The following is a 22,227-nucleotide window of genomic DNA, read 5'->3' as shown; positions in this document are numbered from 1 at the left end:
GACTCCTGTAAATGAATGAGTGAAGGGGCTGTGTATGCAGCCAAAAGGCTTGTTCTTATCTCAGTTTATTAAGCTAAGATTCAATCATTCAAATGAGGTTGAATGTGTTGTGGAAAGCAAGCTGGTTATACTGTATCCACTTCCTTCCTTATCCCACTGCTAATTATTACCCAGTAGGGGAGGTGAACCGAATGTTTCAGAATGTGTCAAGTAACCTAACAATATTTTGGAAATCTAAAAGCATTCTCGAAAGAAAGCTCCCCCCCCCCAAACTTTTAAAAATAATGTTCCAGGCTACTTAGAAATTTAATAACTTTGCTAAAAACTCACATTGCAGACAGCATGATGCTACAAATAGCTGTACCCTTTTCCATGTTGCAGAACAGTGCAGGAAGCTTGCTGGAGAAAACACTAAGCCCAACTATGGCTGTCAAGTAACAATTCAGTCTGAACAAGAGAAGCAGTTAATGAAACTATGTCGCCGTGAAGAAAAGCGGAATGCCCGGCGAGAAAAACGAACTGGGGAAGATGGAGACGTTTTTCTCGATGGAGGAATGTGCTTTGATCCCAAAGAGCTCCGCAGTCAAAGGTAATAAATGCCATCAGTGGAAAAATGCTGTTCTTGTTAACTTTTAATGTATAGTAAGCATTTGTTCTCTCTTAGTGCATCTTTAGGGATTAGATAGACCTGACCTTCAGGGCATGTTTTATTTTTTATTTTTATTTTTTTAAATAATATTTATTACTTTTAGAACCTTACAAGAAAAAAAGAGAAGAAAAAAGACAAAAAGAAAAAACAAAAGAGAGGGGAAAAAACAATACAATACAATATATAAACAATACAAAACACAACCTTAACACATTAAACTAAACTAAACAAAACAGCAACAATTTAAAAACATACATCATACCATTTCAATACTCTATCTTTCATTCCCTTGTTTCATCAACCTCTTCTCACCTCCCTTTTTGTATTCCACTTCTGTTAATTGTTTCAGCAATTCCTTTCCATCTTTCTCTATTTTTTGTCATATAAATATCTTAACATATTTTTAACCTTATTTTCCATTAATGCTAAAGTACTTATTTATGCTTAACTCCTTATCACATTTCTACTAAAGCCATAAAATTTCATTCCAACATTTTTCTAACACTCATTAATTTTACAATATTTCTATATATAAACTTTAAACTTTTCCAATCTTTTTCCACCATCTCTTCTCCCTGGTCTCGGATTCTGCCAGTCATTTCCGTCAAATCCATATAGTTCATCAACCTGGAGATCTTCTGTCCGAGGCTCTTAACTCTTTTCAAGTCCCTTCTGCAGGTCTTCTTCATATTCCTTGATGCTGAAGAGTAGATCTCGGGGAAACTCCGGCCTAACAATGCTTTTATTCCTTCTCGACAGATCAGCCAGCTCTCCATAGTTAAAACTAAGGTCCATATAATATTTCAGGACATGTTTCAAAATTCCTCCAAATCCGAAAGCCCCCGCAACTCCAATCACCTCCTGACCCAAATCCAGGTCCCAACAGTCAATAAATCCCTGCATGAAGGGATCTATCCAACTTTCCTTCTCCAGTCCAAGCAGAGCTCCGATCCTCAAAGGCTGACTTTTTCTATATTCAATCATAAAAGGCCTCAACTTATAGTCCTCAATTTGCCTCTGTAAGGCTGATGCTCCCACTTGTATTATTTTAGGTTCAACAACAACAACTTTCTCCTTCGTCTTCTCCCCAATTTGTCCTGTCAAAGTAGATTACTGTGTCAAATCCTGAATAATTTCTGTATTGATGTTCACTTTTTGTCCCAAACTAATCACTTTTTGTCCCAAGTTATCAATTTTAGTAGTCATAACATCCGTCTTCTTGTGGAGCTGTTCCAGCGAATAGCTTATCTTACATAGTACAGTCACTAAAGCTTCTTCTGTCGACATTCTTAAATGGTCCAAGGTCAATCCCTGATTCTCACAATTTCTTATGTTGCAGCTGGAGATTCCCCAGCTCCACTCTTGTAACAGTTTCAAAAGCTCCCTCTAGAGGGAAACAGTCTCCACTTGTATCAATCCTTTCAAGCACAGTTTAAGCAATAAAATTAGTTTCAATTTTCAGTTACTTTTCCTCCTTTTTAAACGCAGAAAAGGACAATGGAAACAATATATTTCTCTTATTTAGCCAGCTGTCAACATACGTTCTGTTCACAGTCAATGAACTCTCCCAAGACGTCAATCTTACTGGCAGCCCGTTTCCAGGTTCAGAGCGGTGGTAATTTGATTTTCATCACTCTCTCCTGCAGGCTTACTAGGTCCAAAATTTTTCCCCTCTTCCCCTGCTTCCAAGGGGGGTTTAATAATTTTAACCGATGGAAATTTACTCCTTTACAATAGACTTTCCGAGACTTTAGCTTGCAGCGTCTTTGCTTCAATCTATTTACAAAAGAGGAAGGCGGACTTCCTGTTTGAAACCTTCCCGTTTCGATGCCAAATTATGATGTTTAAAGATCCAATTTTCCGTTCTACTCACGGGTAGTTGTTTAAAGTCCAATTGTCCACAGGAAAAAGTCAGCGCTCTCCGGCAACAGCAATGCGGCTTCACTCCGTGAAAGAAGCAGTCAATTCGAAGCACCGCGCCACTCACCCCACGTCGCTCTGGATCCCCGAAACCGGGTTTCCCCGCGAGTAGGGGAGGCGCTAAAGGTGCCAGCCGAATCCCACGTCCACAGGCTTCTCCCGCCTGTGATTTTTGGTGGGTCTCCTCCTTCGCCGTGGCGGCCAGACCCAGATTTCCACGGAGCGGATTCCTCCCGATCAGAGGAATTCCGCCATAGCCGGAGGCGCTAACCCGGAAGTCCCTTCAGGGCATGTTTTATTACAACTACAGATTATTTTTGGTATGAAACAAAAGAGCAGTGATCTGCCTAACACAGGTTAGAGGTAAAGATGCAAAAGGCACCCTATCATATTTGAGTACTGTCCATTTAGTTTAAAACATATAAGGTCTCTGTTCATTGTATTAAAACCATCTGTCTCATCATTAGATTAGTCCTTTTTCACATTGCCATTGTATTATGGATGGGGAGTGGGGCGTGCAGAAAGCTTGATAACAATATTTGTTTATTTCTAAAATAGGATGTATTTAGACAGGTACATCAGCGGAAGCAAGAGTGGTAAGAAAGAGTGGATGATCCCTTCCAATAGTAAAGACTTTGCATCAGTGCAGAAAGGAATGGGAGATAGAATGGCCCTCACTTTGCCCCTATATTTGTTAGAACCATCCCATTTTAAGGCTTGCACCACTGGGCTGCTGGGGGATATCTCTGGTGGCAGAGGACTGTCCTTAGCCACTAACGTTTGCTTGCTGGCGAGAGATGCTAGCTGGCTGTCAGAACACAGCTGCACTCTCTTCCTTGTTTAAGCTAGGCCTGCCTCTTGCTTGAAAATCACCTGAGCTTCCCTCCAGTCCAGCTGTGAGTGGAACAGCGGTTACCCTTGCCAGCTCCCTTTTCTCTGTTGAAGGAAGAACCTCCTCCCCTCTTTAAAAGATGTTGCCAGGCTTCCTGCGTATGCCAGAAAGCAAGTGGGGCATATCCTTTAATGGGCAGTCTGCGTCCTTTACTCTGTACAAGTGGAGAATATAAAGTGTACAAGAAAGATGAGGTAGTGAGAGAAGGTGAGGAAATACAGTGGAGGAAGTGAAGGAGAAAGGTGTTGGGAAGCAGTGAAGGTTGGGCTACAATTAGAGACTCGTCAGGGAACAGTAAGGTGTGTAATAATAAAGCCAAAAGCTTTTTCTTCTTTCCATTGTTTTTTCTACTTCCCTTGCCCCTTCAACATTTTTTCCACCCTTGTATGTACCCATCCAGTGGAAATTTCTGGGCTATTCACCCTTTGATCACCTCCTTAATTAAGAAGAGCACCATTCATTACTTCCTGAAGAGAGAGCTCTTGATTTGACCCGCATTTTACAATCTTCTTTTCCACAACTCCTCTCCTTGCACAGTGTTGGGTTTAGCATATTACACTTTGCTTACTTTTTACTCATCAGTATTTTGGTGCAAGTAATATTTTAGCTTAGATGCTATATGAGTGATAGGACTCCATCTTTCTCCCCAGTAAAGTTTTATTGTCAATCTTCTTCTCCCATCTATAAAAGCTGCTCAGTGTATGAATTGGCCCAAGTTTCTTGCAGTCCTCCCGACTGGCTTTTTTGTGATTTGTCAGAGTCAACATTAAAAAAAATGTTATTGGGAACTGTTGCACCTTCGTCTGGTATACCAGGAGTGAACCACCAATCGGCATGGAATGCTGGCTGATGCGGGGGGGGGGGCAGGAACAAAAAACAAGAGGGGAAATGGAATGGTGTATCCTGCAGGAGGGCATGAATGGCTGCTAGTCCTACCTACTGTAACATTTTGTTTCAGGTCACACTTGTTCTCTTTCGAATATTTATTTTGAAGCTGAATTTGCATGGTGGGAGGAAGGTTCCATGTGAATTCGCCTAAGCAGCCAGCTTTGGGTGTTAGTCTCCTTTGTAGAAAGCCAAATTTAAATGAAACTTCAGGCAGTATACCTACTTAAAAAGAAAAAGGAAAGATGGAAAACCAGTAGATAATTAAAAAAACACTCCCAAACAGGCTGTGAAAAGTTATTCTATATTGATATGTTTACTGAATTAAAAAGCAACTGAGAGAAATTTCATAGTTCCTGTGTGTTTCAATAGGAGGTTCATTCATTTTATAATACAGGTTTGCTCAAGTAAAAGGTGTTTCTAACAACTGTAATACACGTAAATGTTTTGCTGAGTTTGCGTAATATAACCTCTTGATTATAATGTGGTTTATTTTGTGATTACAGAGAACAAGCGCTTTTGAACGCCCGTACAGCGCCAGTGCTGGGCAGACAGCGAGACACAGAATTTGAAAAAATTCATTACCCTCACGTTTACGACTCTCAAGCTGAAGCTAGGAGAACCTCAGCATTTATTGGAGGATCAAAGGTATGCTTTGGGTGTTTGTTTCTAAATTCTGCATTTGAGGAAGTGTGAAACTTGTTTAAAACCATTTATATATTAAAAAGAAACACATTTTCCGCTCAAAGGAGGCAGTAATTTGTCTTCACGTTGATTTAATAATATTTCCCCCTACTCAATTAACACTTGCATGTTTGGTAATCTTGGTGACAGCCAGAAGTCACTTATTCCAGAGAGATCCTGCTGAATTCATTGCCATTAGTTCCACTAAAGTGGTTTTGAGGTCTTGGCAGCCTCTGCCATACTCAGCTGTATTTCTTGGAATATTGAAAGTGGAACAATCCTTTTAAGGACTATTGGTGGGATTATATATACAATGGACCACCCAGCAGTTAAAGACATTGCTACAAGCTTTCACATTATGGTTGTGAATTAAAGTTGTTCCTGAGTGGAGCTGGTTTTGGTGGCTCTCAGGTTACAGCATTTCAAGTCTTTCCCAGCTGAAACAGTGCAGAATGCATTCGTCCTCCAAATCCAGCCTTTGGATTTAGAGCTCCATGTTAATTTGAAACAAGCGCTGTTCTCTACCTCCTACCCATGGGTAAGAGATCGGAGAAGTGTCCCATGCTCACACTTTCTCTCCTTTGATTTCGCATGTGATTTCATGCCATACCATCTGTGTTTCAATATAGGTGTGATTGGCTTTTAGGTAGAGTTTGAAAACACATCTGCAAACCTTGCTTAAAGGGTTGGTAGAGAAATTTTGTTGGCCGTGAAATTTTGTTGGCATTACAATGGGGGGCAGGGGGAAAGTTGTGGGGGGAGGAGAGAGAAGGATATGAGGGAGTGTGAAACCTACAGCGTGCCTCCAAATGTGGTTTGAAAGAGAGAGAGAGAGAGAACACAAAACAGCTCAAGAGCAGCCCAGCTGGATCAGATCAGTGGCCCATGTATCCCAGCATCCTGTTATCACAGTGGCAAACCAGATGCCTCTGGGAAGCCCGTAAGCAGGATCTGAGCACAACAGTTCACTTCGCACATGCGATATGCAGCAACTGACATTCAAAGGCGTAGAGCATCAGCCAGTGGTGATGGAACAAAACCATCATGGTTAGTAATAAGTGGTAGCCTTTTCCTTCCCGAATTCCTCTTTCAGCACCATCTAAGAGAAGGTACTATGAAACAGGACATGCAGGTGATCTAGGACTTTGTGCTTTGAAATAGACTTTTCTGTGAATAAATAAGCCTGTGGCAATATTTTTAAAGTAGTGGTCAGTTTAATGAAAGATGCTTACTGATTCTGTACCTTTGCCTTTGCGGCACAGAACATGTCCACCAGTAGCTTGAATTAAGTAATATGAAATTTTTGTAGTTCAATCTCTTTTCCTAACAGAATTAATAAATCTGGTTAGCTTAACTGGTCACTACCACCCAAAATGCAAGCGTTTAAAACATGTATTGCAACCGCTTTGAAGGTGTGCTTTTTTACAATCAAGCAGTTTATACATTTCATGAAATAAACAGCAAGAAACAAAATACCTTGCGGATGCATATTTTTTGTAATCATCAGTATGACTTTCTCCAAACCTCTTACTCAATTTCTGGGCTGCTTACACATTTTTTACCACTTGGAAAATTACTTCACTTTGTATTTCTACTGTCCAAGAGAATATCTTTAATCAAGATTAAATCAAATTACAAACAGAAGCCTTTCTCTGGAGTTAATATAATTGAAGCAATGAAATAAATAACAGCATACAGATTCAACTTTACCATGATTTCCATAAAGATTTAATTGATGTTCTATATAGATTGTTGATCTCTCTCTTTCCTCTAGAAGGCTTACTTTGAAACCTTCATGTAAAACTGGGTTGTTGTTGTTGTTTATTTGGAGAACCCCGAAATAATCCCCTAAAGTTCACTAAAATCTGCAGTGGAGATGGGATTGATTTTCCCCCATGGAATTCCAGGAACTTGTTTTGCTTAGTTTTTGCTACTTTGTGCTTTTTGATGCTAGCTGTGTTATTTCCGGACTCTGTTCAAACTGATTTTTACCTGTTTGTGGAGGGTTTTCAAAACATTATTTATTCATTTAATTATTTTTAAGTTGTTTTCCCCCTTTCTTTTCTCCTGCTTAATTTTCACAGATGCTTCTGCCAGAAGGTATTGAGAGAGAAAATAACAAAATGTATGAAGAAGTAAAGATCCCTCACACCGAACCGATGCCTATTGGTTTGGAGGAAAAACCAGTTTACATTAACGATTTGGATGAGGTGAGGAAAACCTAACTTTTGTGGTGTGCTATGGAACATGTATACAAACTTTTGTTCCATTGCATCAGTATTGAATCAGGCGTGTTTGAAAGAAAAATATAAATTCAGTTTTTGTGTGTGGTTTAATACTGATATCAGGTTGGATCAAGGATTGTTTTGGACAAGCTGCACGTCACTGAGCACCCCCCGCCCCCATTCCACTGCCACCCCACCCCACATCTCTCACTATCAGCACTCAACAGTGGATTTTTTGCAGGCACAGAAGGTTGCAGTGGGGACGAAAGGGCAAGAAGGCCCCATTGTGCAAGCCAAGCTTTCTTTGAACTTCTCTGGATTCAAGCCATAGTGTTCTCACATGTTCTAACACTTTACAGCATGGCATAAGTAGAAAAAAGACAAATGCTTGCATTTATTGGGTGGGGTGGCAAAGGCGGAAGAAGATCAAATCCAAGATCACTCTGGTCAGTGACCAAAATAAATCAATTCATTCATTCAAGATGGAAGAAACAGGAAGAGAATATAGTAATTATTTATAGACCGTAATTTTGTTATCTTTAGTTGAAAACTTGATAATGTAATCTGCCTTAACCCTCTGTCAATACATAATCTTTAATCAGTCTGGATGCAGGTGTCTGTGTGTCAAATGCATGGTACAAAAACCAGAAAATTAAATTATTTCAAAACAAAAACAATTTTTTTTTCTTCCAGTAGCACCTTAAAGACCAACTAAGTTAGTTCTTGGTATGAGCTTTCGTGTGCATGCACACTTCTTCAGATACCAAACTAACTTAGTTGGTCTTTAAGGTGCTACTGGAAGAAAAAAAAAATTGTTTTTGTTTTGACTATGGCAGACCAACACGGCTACCTATCTGTAACTGAAATTATTTCAAGGGTAGGTAATAAGCATGACATAATGTGCAAGTTAAAGAATTATGCCTTCATTGAGAATTTTCTTTTTTCTAGCAATACACAATAGATGCAAATAAGAAATTGGGGCTAGCAATACCCCACAATGTAAAGTATAAACAACTACAAAAACATACATAAAATAGTTATGATGAAAAAGGCAGGTTTTTCACAAGGAGGTTTTAACTGGGGGTGGGGGCACAGAGATCTAATTTTGTTTGTAAAAAGGCTTTGTAAACCTGTGGGATACTGTTGACCCCTGATACCGTTGGTCAAGATATTAAGGGATTTGTCTGTTGGGAAAATAAACAGTTTCCCCTCTGTGCTCCTTTGCTGCAAGAAATGGCAATAAGAGGTTCTGGTTTAGTTATTTGTAGACATGAATTAACTAGCAAGCTACATTTTGGACAGTTTCTTTGACACCTAGCACCTTGTGTGTATAGTTTTTGAGTTTCTTTTTTCATTTCACTAGTACTAAAACTAGTGAAGAATAAATCTAGCTGTAAGAATAAATCTAGATTTTCCTCAAGATTTGGGATGGTGAGGCTGGATTGCTACATGGTAATTTATGGTGGGATGTTGAGAACATGAAGTTATGAAGTGAGCCACAGAAAAGTATAATATGGGGGGTGGGTTACATTTGACCTCCAGCTGTTTGTGAGGCACTGCAAGCTAGTCTTAAGAGGCAGAGATGTAACCAAGACAACCACTGAACAGGAATTTAAATCCATTTCTCTCTGATTCAGGTCATAGTTCTTTTTTTCTACATACCTCTCTTCTTATTGCACTAATTATGCAATAATACAGAATGTTTGATGTGGACTCTTTCTAGCATTAGCTTTTGGGCATCATCCAGCAAATGTTTAGCACTTTGGGCTCTCTGATTTCACTTAGAAAAGCACAAGTGCTTAATTTTGGTTACACAATGCTCAGTAGGTGGTAAAAGGACATCTGTCAACTGGTTTTCAATAGATTCCAATGGCAGATGGAAAACTGAAATGCTATGCCATAAGCCTTCGGAGCTAAAGGAGGTACATTATTGTACTTGTGACCTTTTCCTCTACGCTTCTCCCAACATTTTTATCCAATGGAACAGAGTCGTGTAAGCTGCTTCGTAGAAGTTGAGCTGGGATTTTTAGTACCCATTGCAGGATTTCATACTTTGGCAGAGTGCATCTCTTATTTGAAAATTACATGTGATCTTGAAGTACTGGCATCATAGTAATTAAAAGGATGACCTTCACACATTTTGCTTAAAACGCAAAGAGTCCCTAGAAATATGCATGCGGTTGGATAACAGTTGATCTATAATGTTTAGAAACTTGTGGCTTCCAGTCCAGCCTGCCTTGGAGGCAGTCCCCACGACAGTGTGGGATCAGCAGACTAAAAAGAAAAATGGTTCAATTTGCTAAACTTTCCCATATAACATGCTTACTTTATGCATCCCTGAAGTGTGTGCTTTTAAGGTATTAAAATCTTTCTGCTTACTTGGGACAAAGAGAAATTTTTCCTTTTCCTTTGCTGACCAAGTGAATGGTGGCCTGCCCTTCCTTCCACAGGAAATTTATGCTGCTTTTACAGGCCTAGTATTTGCCATGCAAAGCCCATGCTGCTGTTTCTCTGACATTTTGCCAAAGCATACTGCTGATATAATAATAATAATAATAATAATAATAATAATAATAATAATAATAATTTATTATTTATACCCCACCCATCTGGCTGGGCTTCCCCAGCCACTCTGAGCGGCTTCCAAAAAAATATTAAAATACTGTAATACGTCAAACATTAAAAGCTTCCCTAAACAGGGCTGCCTACAGATGTCTTCTAAAAGTCTGGTAGTTGTTGTTCTCTTTGACATCTGGTGGGAGGGCGTTCCACAGGGAGGGCGCCACTACTGAGAAGGCCCTCTGCCTGGTTCCCTGTAACTTAGCTTCTCGCAGTGAGGGAACCGCCAGAAGGCCCTCGGTGCTGGACCTCAGTGTCCGGGTAGAACGATGGGGGTGGAGACGCTCCTTCAGATATACTGGACCGAGGCCATTTAGGGCTTTAAAGGTCAGCATCAACACTTTGAAATGTGCTCGGAAACGTACTGGGATATGAAAGAAAGAGGTACTGTCAAGACTAGTCCTATTTCCTGTTGGGTAGGATAGCCAAGACTGGTTGTGTGGTAGTCTTTCTTAGCCTAATGCAAAGCTTTGCAGTGGTTTATCCTGGACTGGCCAGACTGCTGTGATGCTATCATGCCTTCCGCTATGCTCTTTCTTCCTCAAAAACAGAATGCTGTTGTGGCGCAAGCAAGGAGCCGGCAGGCAGAGGGTGATGTGTAGCATTGGAATGGGAGTGTGTAGGCCAGTGCTTTGAAACTATTTACAGGGCTGTGATACAAGGTTAAACCTGTTCTCTTCACCACTCTCCTAAGGTTAAAGAAAGGCTTACCTAACACATCTATGTTGCTGATGAATGGCTCTACTGTTACCTAAAGTGGATGGCTGTGATAGGATTTATTTCCTTGTTTCATGTCATTTCCATTTTCTTTCACTTGCTGTAATTAATCGATGGCCTAAATATAAAAAAGTACATATTTTTCTTTGCATAATGGTTAGGAATGATTACAAAATCAATACCCTCATTTTCTTTCCGTAATGTTTTCTTGCTTTTATGGTTTTAGTTAATAAGCAGGGCTGGTTGAAGGCAGACATATTAATGTATAAATTTTACTTTTGACGTCACCCTTCAGGATGTTTTGACTGTTTCTTAGGTTCCCTTGAAGAATGAGGCCAATCATTATTGTTTTTTAGATATTTCATGAAAGCTTGGCAGTAACTGATGTCTTTTGAAGAATATTGTTGCTGTGTGTGCAGCCATAACAACATTCTGTAGCAAAACAAGCAGGAGGGGATAGGAGTGAGAGTGTACATTTCTTCTACCACTATTTTAATAACCTGGAAATCCTTACTATTGGGAGTAACCAGTGCTTTGTCTGTCTGGTATTGGAAGAAATCCATTGGCATAACAGGGCAAGGAGGCAAGCTGTGATTCCCCTGCCTCCTGCATACCTCCACATCCCCTTAAAACTGTTCTGATGACAAAAGGAGCGCTTTTTGAAAGGTGATATCGTGCACTAGAGAAGTTCCTGAGCTAACTGAACACTATCACTTTTTGGTATGGCAGGACTACTTGATTTTGAAAATGCAGAACAAGTTATTGTTTGTGGAGGGTAACGGAGAGGATGGGCTGTATTTATATATAGCAGTCATTTATATAACCATGTACATTATTAAGAAGTGAAAAATTTAAAATGCTATTTATGCATCTTTTAAGAGCTGTCCGGATAGCATAAAATCCAGCTTTAATGACCTTCATTTTTGCTCAGATATTCTGATGTAATATAGTAATTTATCTTCTTCCTCTTTTGAAGTCGTGCTATTTTTTCCTTCTGCCTAGACGTATTGGGGCCACATATCTGAAATGTTTATAAAAGCAAGTTTTGAAAATAGTTGGTAGGCATTATTCTTAGGCTGATTATCTTCTGGCACGAACTTCCCAGTCATTTGGTTGCTAGCAAGTTGTTTGGCTGCAGCTAGCTGGGCTTTATCAGGCAGGTGGTTTCAATACTGGATGAGACCCTATCACAGGACCACTTGCATTTATTTAGCAGGGGCTTACAGAACCACTCTCCCCAGGATAGCTTCAGCTGCATGAAACCTTGAGCCACGCTGTGGGCCTATGCTTGCTCATTAATGCAAGATATGCCCAAGCCTTTTGCTCACACATACAGCCCATTCAGACCTCCTTATGGTGGTGAGCTGCAATTTCAACAAGGAAATCTACATCATAACCAAGGTTTCCCATTTAGTCTTAACTGGAAAATTATACTTGTCAGTTTCAGTACAAGCCAGGAACTTAAACCAACTTCAAACCATGGCTTAAGAACTGGGCCAGTTGCATTTTCTAGCCCAGTCCAATATCCAGAATCCTGTGCTGATCAGTATGGGAGAAGTGAGGGGGTAAAGTTGGATTCAGGCACCTCCATTCCTTCCAAAGAGGGTTTCAGCATTCAAAAAACAAAACAAAAAAATTGCTTATATAGACTGATGCATTTTGTTGGAATGGATGCAGTATCACTGTCTACAAGAATCATATACATATAGCAAGATGCACTTTATTAGAACAGTGCAATGAAAGAACAGTGAGTAGGGAGTTCATATTAACCAACAATACACCTTCACTTGCTATCTAGGCATAATGTATTCATGAGAGCTATGCAGACATCTTGAAAAAAGTTAGTGTAGAAAATAGATGCTAAGTGTTGGTTCCTGTGGAGTATTTCCTAATGTGTTTATCTTTTTTAAAAAAAGGAAAAAAATGTTTAATATGCTTTTAAAAATTTAAAACATACTTATAAAAGCAGGGATTGGTGATGAAGGGACATGGCCATAAGACTCATGGGTATTGATTTTAATCACGGTATTAATTACCAAGTAGAAAGCTTCTATTTGCATTATTGATTGTAATCAATGCTCTCTATTTTTTTACATCAGTATTCCACGGTTTATTGTCCATTTGAATATAGCTCCCTCGCTCTCTTAGCTGTTCCTGTGTTAGTGTAACAAAAGGTGCAGTTACAAACAAGTAAAAATAAACATTTAGTTTGAAACTTTTTAGCTCAGAATGCATTGTAGCTCATCAAGCCTTGAGCTGGTCCAGAGACAAAATTGGACACAGAATATGTATCATGTAAACCAATGGGAAACTAGGGTGCTAGCTGGAGCGTCTCAAGCCATGCTGGAGCTGAAATTTATGTGGGAAATAGGGAGAGTTCTGGATTGAAGTGGTAATGGTGGTGAATTGCTAATAGTCTGAAGGGTTGGGCTTATGCATGGGTGAAGAACATGTGGCTTCAGATGTTGCTGCAGTACAACTCCATCCCCTATCATTGGCCAAACTGGCTGGGACTGATGGAAGCTGAAGTCCAACAAAAGAGTGCCCCTGATCAGAGGGTGAAATCCATGTTAATAAATGGAGGTACCCAGGACCAGCCCAAGAGATGCTCAAAATCACTGGACGTAAATGTATTTTACCACCAGTAAATGAGGAATAAATATTCAGAATTCTTGGGACTCAAATATAGCTGTTAAAGCAAATGTCATGGAATTGCTAGAGTCAGTCCAATGTGTTTTGTTAAACTCCCACTGTATCTTTGCTCCTCTTGTTCCTCATTCTACAACCTTCTTACTTGTTTCCTAGAACAGGAACATAGAAGCTGCCTTATACTGAGTCATACTCTTGATCCACCTAGTTCAGTATTGTCCACATTGAGCATGGGGAACCTGTGGCCTTCCATATGTGGCTGGATTTCAATTCCCGTCTGACCTAGCTAGCATGGCCAGTGGTCAGGAATGATGGGAACTGTAGTCGAACAACATATAGAGGGCCACAGGTTCTCCAACCCAGCTCTACACTGACCAGCAGTGGCTCTCCAAAGTTTTAGACAGGGATCTTTTCTATCCCTACCTGAAAATGGCAGGAATTTAGTCAGGGATGTTTTGCATACTAAGGCTGTACTTCAGATTATAGCCATACATTTTCACCTTCACAAATTATATTTAATTTTGATTTTTAATTTGTTCTAGCTAAGAACAAAAATCCCCACCTCATTTTTGTTCACGTTGAAAACAAGAACAGGGAAATGTTTGGTGAAATTAAAATGTACAAAGTTTTTCTCAGTTTTTCTAAAAGCAAGCGTTGTGTAACTTCTACTTCAGGAAACATGAAGTTTCTGCTTTGTTCCCATATAATTACTAGGAAACAACTAGTGTTTGAACACTGTTATTAACTGGAGTTAAGATTTCTGTGTAGCACGCTTGATGAAAGTTATACAAACAGTAGAAACATTCTTAATTATTTTAAAGGTTTACATATTAAAAGTATGTTTTTTATAACAATAATGAACTGCCATCTTGTTGTTTCAGTCTTAGACATTAAGAACATATACATAATGTGCCCTAAAAAATTATAGATGATAATTATTAGGGAAACTATTCTTTTCCAGAACAGGCTGTAACGTCTGATAATATTTTAGGTACTTGGAGAATTTGCCTGTTAGAATGCTTCAAAGTATAAAACACACTTAAAATAGAAACGATGTTTACAGAGTTTACAGAGGAATTTTATGGGTGTTTTTCTGTGGGGGGAAACGGGGGAATCTCTTTGGGGAGCTATCACATGTTGCTAAGCCCTATCAGCACATAGCAGCCAGAATGAGAGGTGGGAGACTTTATTTTTTTACCTTTTTGAGGGGGTGCGTCTTCTTCCATTGCAGTCAACTGAAAGAAATTAACTACACCACCTCCAGGATTGGCGTAGGTAGGGCCATTTTTGGGGATATGTCTGTGGAATGAAGTGGAGTTAGGATTCTGTGGGTCCTCAGCCAACTCCAAGATGTGCTTGTGGGGTTTTCCATAGGTATACCAGATGCTCTTCCCAAAAGGTCTCCCAGCCTTCTGTAGCAGATTCTGGTGAAGTGGGGTACTGTCAGGGGAAGAAAGGGGAAGTTCCATTTGTGCAAACAGAAGCCCATGTTGTAATTTGGATGCCACAACTTGATATCATCTATGACAGGGGTTGTCAACCTTTTTGATGCAGTGGGCACATTTCAGATTTTCAGAGTACAGTGGGTTACAGTTACAAAATGGCTTCCAAGGGGGTTTTGCATAGAACTAAATGGGTGTCAGGGGGACATGGCAGGACACAAAATTAGAGAAGGTACTTTCATGATGCAGCTTGTCCATATTTGTATTCCTATGTTCTTTGCCTGAAAGTAAATAGCTTGCATCAATATGAGATGTGCCTTTTACCAAGTCTCCACCCCCCAATTTTCCTTCTGTGTAAACTAATGTAATGGTACTAATTTTGTCAAATTATCAGCTTTAATACATTTTTGCTTTAATTTTGGCACAGTAGATGATCTGCTCTGGGGCTGTGAGATTGAAATTAGGATACAAACAAACAAACAAAAAGGTAACCATGTCAACCCATAAGGGGGGACGACCAAAATACACATTAGGTAATATCGTTATCAGACCAACCAAAACGTCACAAAACATTGTGCAGGTTTTCAAGTTTTTAAGGCAAAAATAGTTTTCTTTGCTTGATTTTTCTCTCATGTTCTACCTTAAGATGCTTACAAAATACACACATATATGGCTTGAGAAACAGCCTTTTCTTTATGCCCGCCGCCTTATATTTTTTATTATTTAACCTGATGAAGAGTTATTGGGATCCTGAACGCTTACGCATAATTAGTTGCTTACTCTAGCTTGCTATTGCATGAGATAAAGAACAAGAAAAAAACAAGTGTACTCTAAAAAGTAGATGCTCACGACATTTGTGTTTTTCCCCCCAGAAGAATGTTCTTTCCATTCTCTGTTGCCTCACTCCTACTTGACGGGTTAACGTTTATTATCTCTGTCAGCTATAATTACCCTTTAAAGTAGTGTGTGTTAGTTCTTCCCCTTTTTGTTAAATAGATATTGTAGCACCAAGCTTGAAGGAGGTGGTTTATCTCCCATCATAAGAGAACAAGCAAGTTAAATATGTACTCTGAAAATCATTATTCAGTACATGTGGAGATCTCTAAAGTGATAAGATTGTTAAGAGCTTTAATCGTGACTCATGCCTGAACAGCTGGAATCTGTGCCATTAGTTAGTGCCTGTAGAGAAGGAAATTTCACTCACGGTCTTTCTCCTCAACCATTTTATTTCGCAGTAAATACACATTTGTTGAGCACACCTTCCAACCAGTTTGTGCTTCTGTTGCTGTGAAATCATGTTTTCCAAGAACTTAAAAGTGCAGTAGGGCAAACCAGGTGCTCTTCTAGACAGCACATTTGTTTTCTAATGTGATTGCAAGGCTGAGTGGAATATGGTTGGATGAGCATATCGGGCACCTGTTGAATATCTCTGTAGTTTAGTTATGGTTGACACAGAGTTAATCCCTGTGCATTCTCATGTTGTTAATTTCAAGCTGTTCAAAAGTAGGGAATACCAGCAAAGTTACCTCCTGCGACAGTGACCTGACATTTTGTTGAATGGGTGGTTGAGCTTTTATCTCGTCCCACCCCAATGTAGCTTTAAACATTGTTTGGAAGCTGTGCACTCCACCTTGTTTAATAGCTCTCTTGACTCATGAGAGTCTGTAATTTATTACTTTTAAACAGTTAAATTAAAAGATAGAAAAGGGGGGAATAGTTAAAACAGCATGTAAAATAGCAGGCAGGCTAAAACAGTGCTAAAAACAGGCTCCAAATAAATTTACAGTGTTCCTCAGTTAAAAGGCCTGGGTTTTCACCTTGCGTCAACAACTCATAACAGGGTATTGTATAATCTAGATGTCTTGACAGAGAAGGCCCAATCCATGATGGTCATTCTCTTTACCTTACTAGGTTGGGAAGAGTTTTTCCTGATCCGATGAGCCAACTAGTTCATATAGGAACAGGAAGTTCTTGAAGTATTCAGATCCAAAGTAAAATGTTATAGATTATCCCCTATAAAGTGCAGGGAGAGCTCATGAAGCTGTTTTAGAATTGGTGACCATTGTTCTAAATTTCATGTTGGTTAGGAGCCTAGTTGCTGAGTGTTGGACCAATTTAAGCTTCTGACATATCTTCAAAGACAGTCTTAATCTGCAATGCATTGCAGTTTATTCTAAATGTTGCCCAAACACGGGTGACAGCGGTGTTCAACACCTTCACTGTCTACTTTGTGCATGGGATGAAGTACAGTGGTACCTTGGGTTACAAACACTTCGGATTACAGACCCCGCTAACCTGGAAGTAGTACCTTGGGTTAAGAACTTTCCCTCAGGATGAGAACAGAAATCATGTGGTGGTGGCACAGCGGCGGCAGCAGGAGGCCCTATTAGCTAAAGTGGTACCTCAGGTTAAGAACGGACCTCTGGAACAAATTAAGTTCGTAACCAGAGGTACCACTGTAGACAAATGGTGAATGAAAGCTCATGCCTCCGTAACGTGGTTAACTAAGGTACCCCAGGGTTCTTTATTTTCTTCCCAAACGAAAGTAAATTTTGTTTAGTGAGGAAACATGAATACATCAACATGCAAAAATAAAAGCAGTGGCCCAGTTTGCATTTCCCAGTAAACTATAGGTTAAAGCAAAACTGGTTTGATGTGAATGAAGAGTGGAACCCCCAAGGCGCTGGTCCCACACTCTTGCTGTGCCTATGATGAAACAAGCCAGAATCTGAACCTGAACTTGTGGTTTGTTTCATGTGTCCTGAGGTGTTAATGCACATGTATTCGTCTGTAGCTTATGAGCTTAAAGGAAGAGTTGTACTAATCCCCCAATGCTTTGTTGCTGGCTTGTTTTTGCAATCCAAGTGCTTGGTTCAGTTATTGGTGTAAATCTAAGGAAGGAGAGAGACAGGGATGCTGAGAGAAGCCTTTGGTCATGTCTTGTCACAGTGACAACCGTGGGTGGGTGAATTTTTAAATTTGTTTGCATGGCCAAACATAGTTTTGCATTTGTTCTTTATATTCCAGTTTTAATTTGCCATCTTCACTCTGTACTTCACTTGATTTTTCTAACAAGTGGGTGTTGCTGCTTGTTGCAGTGGCACAGAGGAGAAACTAGGGTAGATCACTATTTTTGTAACACAAACAGCAGAACTGTTTTCATCTACAATAACAGGACCTGACAATGTTGGCTGTAGGCATAAGATTAGCTGGCAGGTGGCTAATTGGCTTTTCCTGTGTCCTGTCATGATCCAGAAGTGCAACTGCTCACCAGCCGAGCCTTTTCATCGAAAATGTGATGTTATGTTGCTGCCAGAATCAACAGCGGAATGAAGGAAATAAGCAGCTATTGGACACTTCATGGCTGACATTAAGGTCCCACAGAACCTTGTTCAAAGGAAATATGTATCGGACCACAGGGCTTTTGAGTTGGTTAATATATTATTAAATCCTCTCAATTATGTTCTTTACTGTAGCAGATCCAGGTTTAAATTGCTTCTTAGCTGCGGAATTCTGGAATAGGTGGATATTGTTGTGGATCTAGCAAAGAAATTTTTAGCTATTAGCAAATTTTGAACAATAGATTGGCTCTGGATTTTTTCAGAACATTTCAGCAGATCAACGGATGGTAAAAACAAATGCAACTCTGAGTAGAGGAACAATAAACTCCACAAACAGGAGAGCTCCTTGCATTCTGTGACCTCCAGGGATATAAGATTTAAACCCAATGCCTTTGAGGCACAAACCTAACGTACCACCACAGGTTAGCTGGCAACTAGGTATCAGTGAGATATTATTCTATTCACTCCTTTGTATTTCATATTCAAAGTGTGACTTGAAGGGACAAATACAAGTTGGGATAAAATATCTTACAACCATCATAAATCATCTTCCCAAAACCTATTTTAATAAGTGGATGTTACACAGCAATCTAGAATTCTGCTGCTAAACCTTTTAAAAGAGTCAGCTCATAAGAACTGGCAGCAACATACCCATTAATCAATGCACAATTATACTGTCCCAATTTTTTTCCTTTAGCCATAAAAGTCCAAATGGTCAAGCTGTCCAGGGAAAGAACAAACTTAATGATGATGATGATGATGATGATGATGATAATAGTAGTAATAATAATAATAATAATAATAATAATTTATTATTTGTACCCCGCCCATCTGGCTGGGTTTCCCGAGCCACTCTGAGCGGCTTCCAACAAAGATGAAAGATACACTAAAATGTCACATATTAAAAACTTCCCTGAACAGGGCTGCCTTCAGATGTCTTCTGAATGTCAGGTAGATGTTTATCGCTTTGACATCTGATGGGAGGGCGTTCCACAGGGCGGGCGCCACTACCGAGAAGGCCCTCTGCCTGGTTCCCTGTAACTTGGCCTCTCGCAGTGAGGGAACTGCCAGAAGGCCCTCGGAGCTGGACCTCAGTGTCCGGGCAGAACGATGGGGGAGGAGACGCTCCTTCAGATATACTGGACCGAGGCCGTTTAGGGGTTTAAAGGTCAGCACCAACACTTTGAATTGTGCTCGGAAACGTACTGGGAGCCAATGTAGGTCTTTCAAGACCGGTGTTATATGGTCTCAGCGGCCGCTCCCAGTCACCAGTCTAGCTGCCGCATTCTGGATTAGTTGTAGTTTCCGGGTCACCTTCAAAGGTAGCCCCACGTAGAACGCATTGCAGTAGTCCAAGCGGGAGATAACCAGAGCATGCACCACTCTGGCGAGACAGTCTGCAGGCAGATAGGGTCTCAGCCTACGTACCAGATGGAGCTGGTAAACAGCTGCCCTGGATACAGATTTGACCTGTGCCTCCATGGACAGCTGTGAGTCCAAAATGACTCCCAGGCTGCGCACCTGGTCCTTCAGGGGCACAGTTACCCCATTCAGGACCAGGGAATCCTCCACACCTGCCCGCCTCCTGTCCCCCAAAAACAGTACTTCTGTCTTGTCAGGATTCAACCTCAATCTGTTAGCCGCCATCCATCCTCCAACCGCCTCCAGACACTCACACAGGACCTTCACCGCCTTCACTGGTTCTGATTTAAAAGAGAGGTAGAGCTGGGTATCATCCGCATACTGATGAACACCCAGCCCAAACCTCCTGATGATATCTCCCAGTGGCTGCATGTAAATGTTGAAAAGCATGGGGGAGAGGACAGAACCCTGAGGCACCCCACAAGTGAGAGCCCAGGGGTCTGAACACTCATCCCCCACCACCACTTTCTGAACACGGCCCAGGAGGAAGGAGCGGAACCACTGTATGACAGTGCCCCCAGCTCCCAGCCCCTCAAGACGGTCCAGAAGGATGGTATGGTCGATGGTATCAAACGCCACTGAGAGATCCAGCAGAACTAGGAAACAGCTCTCACCTTTGTCCCTAGCCCGCCGGAGATCATCAACCAGTGCGACCAAGGCAGTTTCAGTCCCATGATGAGGCCTGAATCCCGACTGGAAGGGATCCAAATGGTCCGCTTCTTCCAGGCGTGCCTGGAGTTGTTCAGCAACCACTCGCTCAATCACCTTGCCCAAGAATGGAAGATTTGAGACTGGGCGATAATTGGCCATCGTGGCCGCATCTAAAGATGGTTTTTTAAGAAGCGGTTTAATAACCGCCTCTTTCAGCGGGTCTGGGAAGGATCCCTCACGGAGGGAAGCATTCACCACCCCACGAAGCCCATCGCCCAGTCCTTCTCGGCTAGCTTTTATAAGCCAGGATAGGCAAGGATCCAGGAGACAGGTGGTTGGCTTCACTTGTCCAAGCAGCCTGTCCACATCCTCGGAGGTAACAGATTGGAATTGATCCCACACAACTTGACTAGACAGGACTCTAGCAGTCTCCCGCCCCGGCCCTGCTCCCACGGTGGAGTCTACTTCTTCCCGAATCTGAGCGATTTTATCTGCAAAAAACTTTGCAAAATCATTGCAGGAGATCATGTGGCCCGTACTGGCAAATCAAAGCCATCGCAAAGTTCAATTCTCTTCTCCATTTTGCTTGTTTATATTATTTTGTTAGGTAAACATGTTGTTCAAGAGCAATTAATTCTTATCAAATCAAGCAAGAGTCATAAGTAGCAATGAATTTGGGAATACATGACAAGTGGGAAAGTTTTCATTGAGAAAGGGAAGCCATAATCAGATTAATGTCTAACTTTAAAAATATGCAAATTCCAGGTGTGAGGCTAGGAAATGCTTAAGTCTATTCCAACTCCCTGTTCTGGTCAGTCATGTGACCTAGGGTTCAAGTCTCAAAACTCAGGCCCATACTCACCTGCTGGGTTAGTTGTCAGTAGCCCTCTCAGAGGCTTCCGAACAGCGTTTGGAATGGGATAACTTACATTAATGTAAGTTATGCTGGTTTCCAGTAGTTAGAATTGCTCTGTAAATTGGTTCAGGATAGACAAGAAATTTTATAACTGAGATGTAGAATTCTCTGGCATAAGGAGTAGAAATAGCTCCTGTTATAGTTAGATTTCAAAAATAAGTAGACATACCGTATTTTTCGCCCTATAGGACGCATTTCCCCCCCTCCAAAAATGAAGGGGAAATGTGTGTGTGTCCTATGGGGCGAATACAGGTGCGCACCGACCCCTCTCGCTCTCCAGGCTTCAGGAAGCTCTGCACAACCCTAGGGAGCCCGGCGCAAAGCCGTGCCGGGCTCCCGAGGGTTGCGCGGAGCTGCCTGCACTCCGCGCAACCCTCCGAAGAATTTTTTTTCTTTATTTCCCCCCCCCCCAAAAAAAAACTATGTGTGTCCTATGGGGCGGTGCATCCTATGGGGCGAAAAATACAGTATTCATCCCTCACAATGGAAAAGAATACAGTAACAACATTTTTACCTTTCAGCTTTTTCCATTTGCAGCATGATGACCCCTGCCTTTTCTTACACAGAAAACTAGTTCAGAACTACCAATTTGTCAGATCTGAGTTTGGCAATTCAGGTCGTTTTGAAACAGCTGCAAAGGGGCTGGCTTATTAAATGGGGTGCAGCAGAAAAAGCGAAATATTTTCTGGACTTCCACTAAACATTACTTTTTACCTCTTCCAGCTCCTGTAGCCATCCAGATACATTTATTGCATTGTGAGGGAAAGTGACTGGTGGAGGGGAGGGGATGAGGTTGCAGGGGTGAAGTGGTGAAAGGGTTAACCCTTGCCAATTTTCCCATTACTGCAAACTGATCAATTGCAAACAGGCAAGAATAGAGACTTGGGTTCGTGAGCAGTGATCTGCATCTGAAGGTGTGTTGATCAAACAGACTATTCTTTAGGTTGTTTTCATAAATTGTGGTTCCTTCTCCTTCCTCATGCCACCGTCTCTTAGAAGTACATGTTTGAAGAGCTTTCCAAGATCGCTTCATTCTTTCTGGGCTTTGATTTCTTGTTCCTGCCGTCTTTTAGGAGTAGTGACTTGACAGACTGCCAGCCCATCTTGAAAAATCTGTCGTTGCTCACTCCTACTACTTTTCCTCCTCTGCCTGGTGTAACCATTATTTAAAAAAAAAAAAAAAAATTCAAAGCATGTCGGTAGCAATTCTTCTCC

General features: G+C 40.9%; 1 protein-coding gene across 1 annotated transcript in view; it reads left to right on the top strand.

Annotated features, from left to right (window-relative positions):
• Positions 1-22,227, top strand: part of ASCC3 (activating signal cointegrator 1 complex subunit 3) — a 216,673-nt gene that overhangs the window by 26,416 nt on the left and 168,030 nt on the right. The window contains exons 6-8 of the mRNA XM_083608265.1: positions 382-589; positions 4,853-4,994; positions 7,115-7,240. Of these exons, the coding sequence (XP_083464391.1) occupies positions 382-589; positions 4,853-4,994; positions 7,115-7,240 (476 nt within the window). The remainder of the gene's footprint in view (positions 1-381; positions 590-4,852; positions 4,995-7,114; positions 7,241-22,227) is intronic.

The sequence above is a fragment of the Podarcis filfolensis genome (genome assembly GCF_964270895.1).
Source record: "Podarcis filfolensis genome assembly, chromosome: 3".
NCBI classification, from domain to species: Eukaryota; Metazoa; Chordata; class Lepidosauria; order Squamata; family Lacertidae; genus Podarcis; species Podarcis filfolensis.
Note: the sequence above shows the minus strand (reverse complement) of the source record. Positions and strands in the feature narration are given on the sequence as shown.